The 13,140-nt window shown below is 38.2% G+C and overlaps 1 protein-coding gene across 5 annotated transcripts in view; it reads right to left on the minus strand.

Annotated features, from left to right (window-relative positions):
- The window catches only part of CDC14B (cell division cycle 14B), a 43,717-nt gene extending 30,577 nt beyond the window's left edge, over positions 1 to 13,140 (minus strand). For all 5 annotated transcript variants that reach the window (XM_064735519.1, XM_064735515.1, XM_064735517.1 and 2 more), the window contains exons 1-4: positions 12,894 to 13,140; positions 5,061 to 5,154; positions 4,109 to 4,184; positions 2,097 to 2,189 (exon numbers count right to left, since the gene is read on the minus strand). In XM_064735519.1, the coding sequence (XP_064591589.1) occupies positions 2,097 to 2,189; positions 4,109 to 4,184; positions 5,061 to 5,154; positions 12,894 to 13,053 (423 nt within the window). In that variant the 5' untranslated portion in view covers positions 13,054 to 13,140. The remainder of the gene's footprint in view (positions 1 to 2,096; positions 2,190 to 4,108; positions 4,185 to 5,060; positions 5,155 to 12,893) is intronic.

The raw sequence follows: 13,140 nt of genomic DNA on the forward strand, positions 1-13,140 counted from the left end.
TTAAGCCTACATATGTTTTTAATAAAGAAGTAATCAATATTTCCTTTTAATCATGAAATATGCTGATAGACATGTCTATCAGGCATTCTGAACAGATCCCAAATCATTGCTTGCTCCACAGACAACAATCCAATTCTCCCTACAGAAAGCAAAAATATGGGACAAATATGTGTGAACACTTGAGCAATGAGCTCTGTAATTAAGCCTGCCTCTTCATGAAAGATCATTAAAGAAGGCCATGGGGAAAAAAAAGCCTCAGGGGCATAGTTTTTCTTCTGTGATCTTTCTTCAGTGGAATCCCTCCTACACAAAACTGGGAAGAAATTCTACCCCACTGTAAAGAAAAAAGCAGTATCAAAGTCAAAATGTATTGCACTGGAAAGAAAATCAGCATCTAGCTAGAGCTAGCTCACAATCTTAGACTTGCAAATTTGCAAGATAGACATGCCTACATATGACTGATACTAGTACTGTGCTTCACTTTTTCCATAGGCCTTTCAGGGAAACTGCCAAAATACTCAATGTGTACAAATTTTGCCATATTTTTTTGCCATATGCCATGTGTCTGCAACTAGCCCTACCACATGCCTTGACTGGGCAGTCAACATCTCTCTGTAAGCAAGCATCCTTTCTTTACTCTCAACTCCCTCTTCCTTCACTGCAGCTCTCTAAAGCAGAAACTGCCTATTCATCTGTAAAACAACCTCTATTTCTAATTACTGTGCTTTGGATTGTCATAAACCATACATATTAATGTTTTATTCAAGACTGTTGAAGAACTTACCTTCACTTGCATGTTATTATTGTGACATGGTAGGGCTACCAGGTGATCAAAAATAAGATTTATTTCAGGTTTTCTGTATACTTTTGCATAGTGAACCACAGTTTTTTTCCTATTAGATTGTTTTGCCATTAGTTAATCTTCTGTACCAAAATTCTGATCAGAATGTCAGCTGCCGTGCCACACAGTGCTACTACAACACATATTTCCTAAAAGCTGCAGCTGTTTTGCCAACATAATTCCTTAGTAGCAAACAAGCCTAATTACTCATATTTCCAGTCTCCATGCAGTTTAAGATTGCACAGGACTACAACAACATTCCCAATTCAAATACCAAGAGTGACATGTTTTGAAATTTAGTTCTCAATTTGTAAGAAGTGCTACAGAATATAGACAACAGAGAAACCCCAGGGAACAGAAAGTGGACATCCTGCATGATGCAGAGAGGCAGCAAGGAGACTGCCTGCATCACAGAAAGTACTGTGTAGCCTTTGCAGCCAATGAATAGGAATAACCTAAGGCTACATGAACCAATCTCTCAAATCTCCAACATCAAAAAGTGCATAGCTTCTTATTTCATTTTATTACTCAGTAAACAAGAGAAATGGTTACAACCAAGATGTGTTAAAAGTCAAAACAGAACCTGAATATGGTGTATCACAGCTTACAGCCTGAAGAATTCAACATTTTATTTCTTGACTACATTTCTGTGTACCAAATACATGCAGTTGTGATATAAAGCCAGCTCTTCATTCCTCTGTGGCCACAGACTTGGCTCAGTACCTTCTCAGCCACATTCTATCTTCCCAGGTTTTAGACAGGCTCTAAACCCACCGCACATTCTCCCTGCTTCTCCCAGATTAATGGAAGAGATTACTTTGTACTAGAGAAGAAGCAGCTGGGAAGGAGAGGTTAATTTAAACATGCACTGGGCAAATGATACATTATACTTCAAGCAAAATACTATGTTTCTATTATAAAAAAAGAAAAGAGGTTGTGTGGTTGGGGAAATGCAAAACTTCAAGAAGCAATGATCTTTTCCAAATGAAATCATTAAAACTGTTTTTTTTTCCGGCAACGATCTTATTTCTTAAGAACAAAAATGGCAGTAGGAAGGAAAAAAAACTGAAATCATACAACTTCGCTAACATATATTCTGGACCTTAGAAACTCCCTTATTATGTGCTTCATTACTATAATTACATTAGTAGGGTGATTATTCAAGAGGAAAGTACTGTTTTTATCTTGCTGTTCTAAAAATTGAGTATAAAAAATTAACACAATCAGCAGCTGTTGTAAAAATTTAAATACTTACTGCGTAGGAGCCTATGAGGAATGCAGCGTTTGCTTGCTTTTTCTGATCAAAGCCAGTATAATGAATTATTTTCTTCCTTATCAATGAAAATGACTGTATCAAGAAATGAACAAGATCATGATTTTTCATTTTAGACCTTTTATACCTTCTTTTATAAAATTAGAGAAATGCAAGAGTTTGTTTACCTCCTTTCATCCAGCTGTAGTCAGAGAACTAAAAAGACTGTGGAGTAGTCCCTCAGAAGCTTTGGAAAACTGCATTGCATCCCTACCTAAATTTTTCCAGTATTTTCCCCAGTATCCAGCCAAAATAATTTTTGATAGAAATTATTGAAATACTTTGTTTTTCTTCTTGAATGCATTCGTATTTTTAGCTTGTGTTTTTTACTTCAAGCCTTATGTAAGAGATAGCCATTTATGAGAACAGAAAGAGGCATTCTCAGAAGCAACACAAGTATATTAAAGTTGTAAAAATTTTAAAATCAGAGTTACACATTTTGTTCATTTTTCAAACTCAAACGTAGATAAATCCACTAGTATTTGTTTCTAAGGATTAGAACCATGCTTAGATTAAAATATTTTGAAATTATTTCTAAACTTTATCATAACTACTTTTTTTAGGTGTCTTCTTGGCTTGGCATACAGTTTCTCCATGTATCTTAGAATGTGGGTGGAATGGTATTTTCAATAGAAAGGACACACACGTCAGGTGGCTGTTATCCCCTAACTAGCCCTTGAAATAAATTCTGATGTGCTTGAAACTGCCCACTTTGATCAACTGCTAAGCTATCATAAAATATCATTTTATGCATTTAAATAGCCATGTTACCTCTTCAAGATACCATATTCAATGCATTCAAGACAAAACCTCAGATCAGTAGCAGAAATATGTTCTCAGAAAGCCTAACATGTCAGACACAAGACATGGAAAGGGACTATAACATAGAAGCAACTATTTTGTTTCTTCAGAGCATCCAATATACAAAAATCAGAGAATCTCATCTCTAATGAACACAGTTACCCACGTGGGAGTTTCCCGCCTCCCAGCCCGGACCACTAAACAGGTTTGTCTCAGGCTTAGCCAGAGACAATTCTGCTAGTGCCCCTGTAGGAACTGAGCAGCAAATCACACCGATGGGTGTCATTTGCTTATACAAACTGAAGAATAATAAAGCAAGTCTGAATTCTGCAAACTATTATCTGTGACAGATATCAAGGAATGAAAAAATAATACCCTCTTATTCTATTATGTGCTGTATATTTCCTACTTCTCACAGTTCAGTGGCAGTTTAAAGATTTAAGTAGTTTTGAAGAGGCAAACGATGATTGACATTAACAAAAATAAACTTTTTTATCTGCCAAACAGGTTTTATACTCCAACATCTACTAAAGGTGAACTAACTTGTAGTAAATTGTGTTAATTAATTTAAGAAATCTGTTTTAAACACACTATGCTTTATCAAGAGCCCAATCCCAAAAATTACTCAGCTCCTGTAAGAGAAAATAATCTGCAGTACAAGCAGAGCAGCCTCCTTCAGGCCAATGCTATCAATGCTACTAAATATCAAATGTTGTTCATTATTGAAGAATGTCAGCATCAGAAGAGAAGGCCAAGTCAAACAAAAATAATTTCAAATAAAAACATAGCACTACACCTTCAAGCTCAATCAATACTGGCAGATTGCCAATAGGACAGAATTCCAGGAAAAAAACTTTTCCTATATAAGAGGCTGTATTAATTCAGCAACTGATCTTCTAGAAGCTTAACAATAGTTACTGCCACAGTTGTGTATCTTCTGTAAGTGAGTGAGTGAATGAGTAAGTGAGTTTTCCACCCTGATCCTCCTCTTCCCTAAATTCACCTCACTAAAATATAGCATTCATATTCAGAATTCAGCTGGGTTAGGAAAACAGGAAAGCAACTGAACAATAGCAACAAATGTTGGCCTACTTGTTTTTGCTTTTTAAAAAGCCAGTAATAATTGTCTTTTGTATCAAAAACTCAAGTATTACCTTTAATTTCCTATTTAGCTTGCAGCAGTATCTGTAGACCATTGCCAGATTGAGTGGTCCAAAGTCTGCATAGAAACTGTTAGAAGAAATGAGAAAACTTGTACATGACCCCAGTAAATGCCTTTTTTTTAAACAAGATACACAAAGTTGTAATAATATACATGTGATATACATACATCATTCTAAAAACAAGCATGCTCTCTTACATAAATACTTCCTGTTTTGTTGGAGGAAATGTTTTGTCATCTTAAACATGAACTACATTTTTTTTATTTTACACACAGTACCATTTGAAACCAATACCCAAGACTTTAAGAACTATTTCTCGCTACTGTATCACTCTATGACAAAAGTTTTTAAACCCTATTTAAAGAGGACCTCATAAGCTTTACTTTAAAAGAAGGCAACTTGTGCTAGAGAAAAGTGAACACAGAGAATAAAGATTTATTAGTGTATTAAAAACCAGCAAGCATGCCCTTGATCAAAACTATTTGAAGAATTAGCAACATTCCACATCATATAAAAGACAAACACTGTTCACTACAGGGGAAATAATATATCCATTGTCAGCTCATAAAGGCTTGAATTGACTTTACCATTTTCTTGTCTGATTCTAGGAAGTTCAGACATTCCACTTAATACATGAGGAACCAAAGACACCCCTTTTAGTCTGGCAGTACAATGTGCACTTCTAAATTTATATGGCTGTATCATGTTTCTGTGTCTTCAAACAAGAATGGGTACAATGAAAGCTTCTGCTTTGAAGATGTTTTTAAGAAATCCTGATGGGAAAGCAAGAAACCCTTCAAAAGCCTATAAATCATCATGGCACAAAGTCTTAGAGGACCAAACTCATGGAATTAATTCTCCAAGGAGACTAATTCCTCACTGCTGTTGTTCTAACTAATTTATTTCTGTCAAAAAAGGAAAAAAACCCTAACTTGGTACTTACTTCTCATACACAAGTTCATCATCTATGCAGAAATAATGGGTATTTGCAGCTCCACTCTTTGGTTTTTGGTAGAGAATTGCAAAATAAAGGCGATCTGAAATGTAAGAAAATTGGAAGCTTTTATAAACATAATGATTTTCTGCTGAAACTCTGAAGTATTACTTGTCAATGGGACAACATTAAATGGTTTAGAGTGAAGAAAAGTTTCTTTAAGTATTAAATTAGATATTATTATTTCTCCAGTGTTAAACAAACAAGGCACACAAAGATTGAGGCTTTTTGCTCAGCAGCATTCCCATAATCCACAGCTCTTTAGTGTTCTTTCCCAAAGTGTTCCTTGTTTGATGATTTTGCAAAACAGCAGGAGCCTGACTTGCACCCACACACACAGCAGACACCTCCTTTATCAGGTTTGGTTCCACTCCAAATACCAATGCACACACACCACCCCTCAGACTAAAGCACAAATCCCTCTGCACCTCTGATTCCCTACATTAAACTAAATGATGAAGCACACTCACACCAAACACAGGCACTCCTTTCTGGAAAGCCATGATTTTGACAGTAGTGCCATACAAATTAAAGCCTGCAGGTAACAGACTCGGGAGGTATCCAACATGCTGCCCATGGGAGCACCAGCCAAGCCCCACCTGGACATCTCCAACTGAATTCTCATCCCCATCCCAGCTGCCCCTTCAAAGCCTGCGTGTCTGCAGGCAGGAGACATCTTGTACTTGCCCTGGCTTCCTTTGTTAAGCTGAGGGGAAAAAAATACCAGTGGTATTCACATAGATATAAATTACTTTTATGGCCGGGGAAGCTGAAGCCCCAGTGAACTTTAAACACTGACTGTGCTCCTGCTATAAATTGCTGTGCTTGGGGTAATTGGTCAATAAAAATTGAGGCTTGCAGCACCACTGCAATTCTTGTCTTCCTCCTGCTGAGAAAATATCATCATAAAGTATTTGAATTAAAATTCAGACCTAAAAGGAAAGCTTTTTTTTTTCAAATTAATTTCCTATAACAGATATTATGTAAGTATCAAAACAGATCATGTGTATTATTTCAAAACATGATCTGTGGTGAGGAAAATCTGTATGTCAGTTTTTATACAGCAGAGGGGGGAAAAAATCACTTCAAGCTTCAAAAAAACATCATCCATGACCACCACTTAGAAATCATCACCTGTATCTCGAAAATACATATCCAGGTACACCCTGAAAGGAGTTACCATATCTATATTTCAACAGTCACATGCTCAGTGCTCACCTACACACACTAGGATCTCAAGGGTGAGGGCAGAAAAGTCCACCAAAAAGAGTACAATTTCTTAATGTTTTTTTCAGTAGAAGAGCAGCCCAATGTGAGTGGTTTGGCTTAAACATGTACAGATCAGGAGCAACATTGGGATGTACAGTACCTCCTAAGCAACTCAGGCACCTACCTCCTTACTTTCTAGCAGAAGCAAGGCATCCAACTTGCTTATTTAATTTCTAATGGACCCATTCAGTAGCAGAGCAACTTCAAGTACTAAATGTGCTGTTTCTCTACTTCCAAGCACTTACCAAATAATTCCCTAAAAGCAAGACAAAGGATAAATGTGTGCATTTAAGAAGTGACTAAACTGCCCACAAAGTGAATTATGTGTGGAGAAGCAAGAGCACTGATACTTCAGCTGAGTGCAAAATATGCTGTGACAAAAACTGCTTCATAGAGAGGCAGTCCTGGGGTGGACTTTTGTGGGTAGTTCCCCACCATGGTGTTAATCATTGAGCTCTGTCAAGGTGGATTTGAATGAATTAGAAACTGTAACAGGTATCCCTGGGCAATATTAAAAAAAAAAAAAAAACACAAAAAAAACCCAAGGGAAAAAAAGGAAAAATTAAAAAATGGGAGAAAAAAGAAAAAAAAAAAAGGAAAAAGAAGGCAAGAAAAAAGAAAAAAAAAAGAAAAGTGGAAAACAAGGTAAAAAGCGGCTTTGCTGACTTCCTTCCCTCTGCTCTAAGAATGAGAGCTAATGTATGCAGGAGAACCAAGGGCAAGGGAGGAAGCAGAAAGGAGAACTGAGAGGACGTGATATCTAGGGATTGTATTTAAACTGGCATTGCTAGATTAAACACATGTCACTGCAGCCCCAAGCTATAATTTCACACCACTTCTAAACTGATTTAATGGCTAGCTGCCACCAGGTTCCTTAGAAGGAACAATCTACTGAGTTAGTTCACTGAACCAGCCTGCTGGGGGTTAAGAGCAGGAATATGCAGCCAAAATTTTTCCCTCCATGGCATCTGTCCTTAAGTGCCAGTCTAATTATTGACTAGACTGAGCTCTCCCTCTTCATTGTACACAAACAATAACCACATCAAAGTCTGGGAGGAATGGCAGTAGTACTCAAACTGAGTTCCTTGGGTACTCAAACAGCACCTTTTTACCTTTTTGCACTTCAGCTTCTTCAAAGAAACTTTACATCACTTTTGAAAATATAAAAGTACTTTGCAAAGAGCAATCCAAAATCTTCAAATACAGAAGGAGGACAAAAATGAAAATATATATAGTTTGCACAGGTCAAAGACCTAAAATAATTTAGCATTTTGCTCCACACCCAGATTTAGAATAAAAGAATCACGTGCATCCTCCGTGCTCATACTGTTACTGAAATGCTTCTGCAGCTTGCAAAAATGTCCAGCAAAAATAAGAATTCCTATCTTGAGCAAGCAGTGTGTATGTGGCCTTCAGAACTGCTATTGGCAATGGCTCTGCTCTGGTATCTCTGAACTGTGCTCATTGTTGCTATTCTTAAAACACCTGAAAGAAACTTGAGTTTAATGAGTTTACAGAAGTACCTCACAATAAGAGCAGTGTGAGTCAAATGCCAATATCCTGACAAGCTGTCCATTCCTGTGCACTGCTAACAATTAATCCCTATTATGTAAACAGCAGGTTCCATCTTTTTAACATGTTTCCTATGGGGAGATTTTGGAATGAAGAAATTTCCTGTAAGTGTATTTACCCTTCTACTGATTTACCAGTCCAGCATCTGACAAATGCTGTATTACTCACCACGTTTGTTTTTACCTGTTTTTTTTTCCCCAAACACATTCCAAGTTCTATTTAATAAAGGATTAGCGTGTTGAGATTTTTTTAACAGAAATTAAGAGAAATAAGAATTCCTTCATTAAGGATCTGATTGCAGGATTGAAAGTTTATACATAAAATACACTCAAGCACTGATCATTTGATTTCACTAGGATTTCACAAAGGTTTGGACTGCCAGGAGCAAGGCTTCCCTCTCATTATCTTTGTACTTCCTTTGCTAATTTTAGCTCTTTAGTATTTCATTTACATATAGTGCACTTGGGCACTTCCTAATTCCTGCAAATTTCTGATAAAAAATCACCCTAAAACTATCAAACTAGAGCAGACCTTTCTAATCATCTCTCAGAAGAACGACAGAGTAGGGCTCACAGCCTCACAGGCTGCATCTGCTCTGCAATTAAGAGATATGGCTGCAGCATTTTAGATATACTTCAAATACACTTAATTTTGTCAGCCTTATATAACAGAACAGTTAAAATACATAAGCATGGATGTCACTGCAGACATTTAATTTGAGTTATTGCTGGTAACTCAGCTAGTGAGACTAAGGCGAGCACGCACATGACTGTCCAAGCTGATTGCAGTGTTATAGAAGGAAAAGCACTCTCCTTGTTTATCAGAGCCACAGTGTTCTGTGGAAATAGATGTGTAGAAAATTGAGAGCTACTACTTCAAAATCACATTAATGTGAATTTAGAGATGAAAAAAATAATCTCCTTCCTTTACTCTCAACAGGCCTGATGCTTCTCAGGTTGTGCTGCATAGGCCTTCAAGAAAGAAACTTCATTAATTCAAGAATTACAGTTGGCCTTGATCATCTTAAGAGGCTTCTTCCAACTAAGTGATTCTATGATTTTAAGCGACAACTAAATATTAAATAGGCATTAGTGGCAGGACTAGCTTGCATATGATCAGCAAACATTACTTAATGCAAACAGAAATTCCACAGTTCTATTGTAAAATAGATATCCTAGATGAGAAACTCAGTGACTGACAGTACAACAAAACCCAGTGTTAGTCTGTTTTGAATCACCAGGAATGTAACCAAAGAGGAGTGTACTTCTGAATTCAGAGCTGGTATGTACAATTTTGTTGGGTTTGACTTAAAAAACTTCAACATATTTGTTTAAGATTTTTTGTCTTCCTATCCTTGAAAAATTTCATTAAGTGATCCTCACTATGATATTTCAAATTCAGCTAATGATAGACTTGCCAATTGGAAGAGCAGCCTGGAATCTGACAAGGAAAATAAAAGTACATTAAAAAGATAAAGGAACTTTTTTTTAAGCAAAAAACTATGAAAGCCTTATTTTCAGTGCCATGTCATGACTGATCGATACTATTATTTCTCTTACATAGAGTGCTTCCACTCTGCTGCTCTTGACTGACACACAAGACTGCACATGTTCAGGCACTTTCAGTGCTGGATTAGACACTAAAAGCCTTAAACATGTATTTAAAATCTTAGCTTTGGAGAAAACTCACAAGTAAGTGAGGTCATATTGATAAAAGAGTAAACACAGTTTTTGTACTGAGACAGCTGCATAATAAAAATGAATTGAAAATGTTGGGAGTCAAAATATTGGAAACGTAATGATACTTATTAGAAGTGTCATTAGCATTCTAGAAAAATAGTTTTCTATTGGGTATACAAATTTATAATGACCAGCACTCCTGGAAAAAGACAATAGTTTGAAAAAATTAACAAACTGCAATATAAAACCAAATAAAACAACCCACATATCAATGAATACATTAAAATGAATATTTAGTTATCAGCTCCTAATGACAATATAAGCAAAATTATTCTCAATGAAGAAAAACAAAATAGGTATGTACACTGTAGCTTAGAGCATCCTTTAAGATGTTCAGTTCTGTAAACAAGATGCGTATGCATTCAACAGGAAGAACAAACACCAAGAAATTATCCATGACACTATATCACTTAAAATTTAATTCCCTATCTAGTTATTGTAGTTATTTAATTTTAGAATTTACTACACAAAAAAGGTGAGAGAGAAACCCACACCTTTTGCCTGAAGTTTATGCATTATAATTCCACCTCTTCTTTAAAATGCTCTTAATAAAATAAGAGCAATGAGAAAGAAAAGGAGCTGAGGAAAGGAAATGAACAGCTTCCAAGCGTCTCACAGAGCATTGCTAAATTTTATTTAGATCATATAAATTACTTCTCTCAGAGATCAGAAGGATATGGGAATATGCTTCTAATAAACAGACTAAATGCATTCAGTTTCAGCAAATTGGATTCATACCAGCAAGCCTCATGCACCAGTTGACAAAGAGAAAATGATAAAGCTTACCATGCAGCTTAACAGACTAAAATGAACAACTTTTTAAAAGGACAGCTTTCCTGAACTAGTCTTACTAGTAACCAAGAATATTTAGACAGTTCTGATTAATGGTTATTCTGACATATGTCTGATGCATACAATTAATTACAAAATAAGGAAGTGCAATGATTACTGTAAGTATTGTGGGAATAAAATACCTAGAATGGATTTGAAACTTTGCCGTCTGTGAATGTAACATCACACAACAAAAGATCCATAAATCTTTATAGCAATTTCGGTTTATGTTCTGCTTCTGTCTTTTGCAAAGATGAAAACAAGGGTAGCCTGAGGTGTTTTTAATAAGTTTGGCACTGTTTCTCTAAGCAGATAAGCTAACACAGACCTCTCAGCCTTTAAAATGGTTCAAATATTTACCAGTATGTCCATTTTTGAGAATAAGACCTTATGCTTTGTCTCTAGTACACAGCTATTAATTAGCTTCTCAAAACTGCATTATGAGAAGGCAAAGCTGCCATTTCAAACCTTGACAGAATTTTAAAACAGCTGAACAAAAAGGTAAGCCTCTTAGCTTATTCTTTTAAGATTTCTCTTTAAATAAACAAGTATGACATAGCAGTAAACTAAACATTAGACTATAATTTGAATCAGAACTAGAAACTGGACAATAAACAGCAGCCACTGTGCACTGCAAGATCAAAAAAAAAGAAGTATTCTTAAATATAATAATCAAATGTACTTTAATCAAAGTAAAGTTAATTAAAGTGCACTTTAATCAAATTTACTACACTAGGTACTGCTGCACATGGTGAAATCCCACTGAAAAAACACAGGTCAAAGCCTAGGTGCTCTACTGAATTTTAAAAGGTAAACACTTTCTTGAAGGAGAAAATACAGTAATTTAATGGGCTTGCTGATGCCAGACGCACGTTACCAGGTCAAAGCAACTGCTTCGTGAGAATGGTTACAGAGATCTATTTGATGGAGATGTGAGCTGGACAGGGCTGCGTGGTAATACTGGCAGTAAAATCACTTTGATAGTAAAAAGTCATTATCTGTTACAAGAGGGGTTTCCACAACTGACCTTAAAATCATACTATCATCACATCCTATAGGAACAGTTGCTGCAATAGAAACAAAACACATATGGAGTTGTTGGAGCTTTAGAGTTCTGTAGATAAGTACGCCATTATGTTTCTCAGTGTAGATTAGGCCTAAAATGCTGATTTTTTTGGCTGGAATATTTAGGATTTTACTTGCTGACAGTATTAAAGCTTTTTTAAAAGAAGAATCTAGTATGCTTTGGCAGTTTACATTCTTTCAACGTTGCTATGACAAATTTTCAAAACAAAATCTTACGGTTTTCTATACATACTCTTATGTAGGAGACACACTAGTTAATATAAGGAACCATGTTTTTACCACAGAAATGAAAGGTACATTGGTGCCTTTTCTTCATGTTTGCTCTTTATATTTTTGCTTGCTCTGTCCACAGATATTTTCCACGCCTTTCACAAAGATGTGCCGGGAGGGATAGTTCTTGCTTTTTATGAGAAGTTGTAAATACACTAAAATTCTGAGATTATGACATATGACTTAAAAAGTAATTTTTGCTGTTGTTTTTGCCTTTAGGCAAACTAAACTCAAGCCCATCTTTCAGATGGAGAGCTCAAACCTAAACACAGAATTTTCTGGCTGTGATCCAACAGGCTTCTTAAGAGGCAGACTCATGTGCCAACACAAAGCGCGGCTCGGAGCCTGGAGTCACGGCAAGGAGGGAGGACACTGAGCAATCCTGCCCGCACAAGCTGTTGGCACTTGCACGTCAAAGGGAGGTGCGACGTTCGCCCACTATTTTACTCATTAGCCAGCAAGCCCGATATAACGGCATCAGGAGAAACAAATATCTGCATCTATCTATACATGTATATATAATAGATACAGACAGATTAGATATAGATATATTTGTGCGTGCGTGCGTATATACACATTCCCCCAATACATTGAGAAACACGCTACTTTTTTCCACCCCACAACGTGCTGAACGGCTAGAAACGCGTTTAACGTTGTTTTCCGTTCACTCTCTCTGGCAGGCAGAAAAAGCCAGCGAGAGGCAATCAGGGCTGGGTACGGCTCGGGCCACCGTACGGCAGGACGAGTTATCCCGCTGGACGAGCGGCGCAGTTCCCAACAACACTTGGCTGAGTGACACGCCAGAGCTCCGGGCTCGGGGACTGACCGGCCCACCGCCCGGACAGCAGCGCCTGCCGAGCGCCCCGGGCTCCCGCCGGGAATAGCACCGACGGCAAGTTTTCCTGCCCACTCGGCGCCGGCGCGGCGCCTACCGCCGGCGGGACGGGACACCGCGCCGGGACACCGGGACACCAGGACACCCCCGCCCCCCGCGCCCCCGGCACACCCCCCTCACCCGCGATCCTCAGGCAGGTCTCCAGACCGGCGGGGGGCGGCTGCCGCCGCCGCTCCGCCTCGCCCCCCGCCGCCCGCGACGCCGCGCCCCGCGTCCTCTTCAGCGCGGGCGGCGGCGGGGCTGCGCGGCGCCGCGCCTCGGCCCAGCTCTTCCGCTTCATGGCGGAGGCGGCCGCGGCGCTACGATCCCCTCATGCCGCGGGGACCCGGCGGCCGGAGGGAGGGGAGGGACCCCGCGGCGCCGAGGG

This window comes from Zonotrichia leucophrys, chromosome Z (assembly GCF_028769735.1).
Source record: "Zonotrichia leucophrys gambelii isolate GWCS_2022_RI chromosome Z, RI_Zleu_2.0, whole genome shotgun sequence".
NCBI lineage: Eukaryota > Metazoa > Chordata > Aves > Passeriformes > Passerellidae > Zonotrichia > Zonotrichia leucophrys.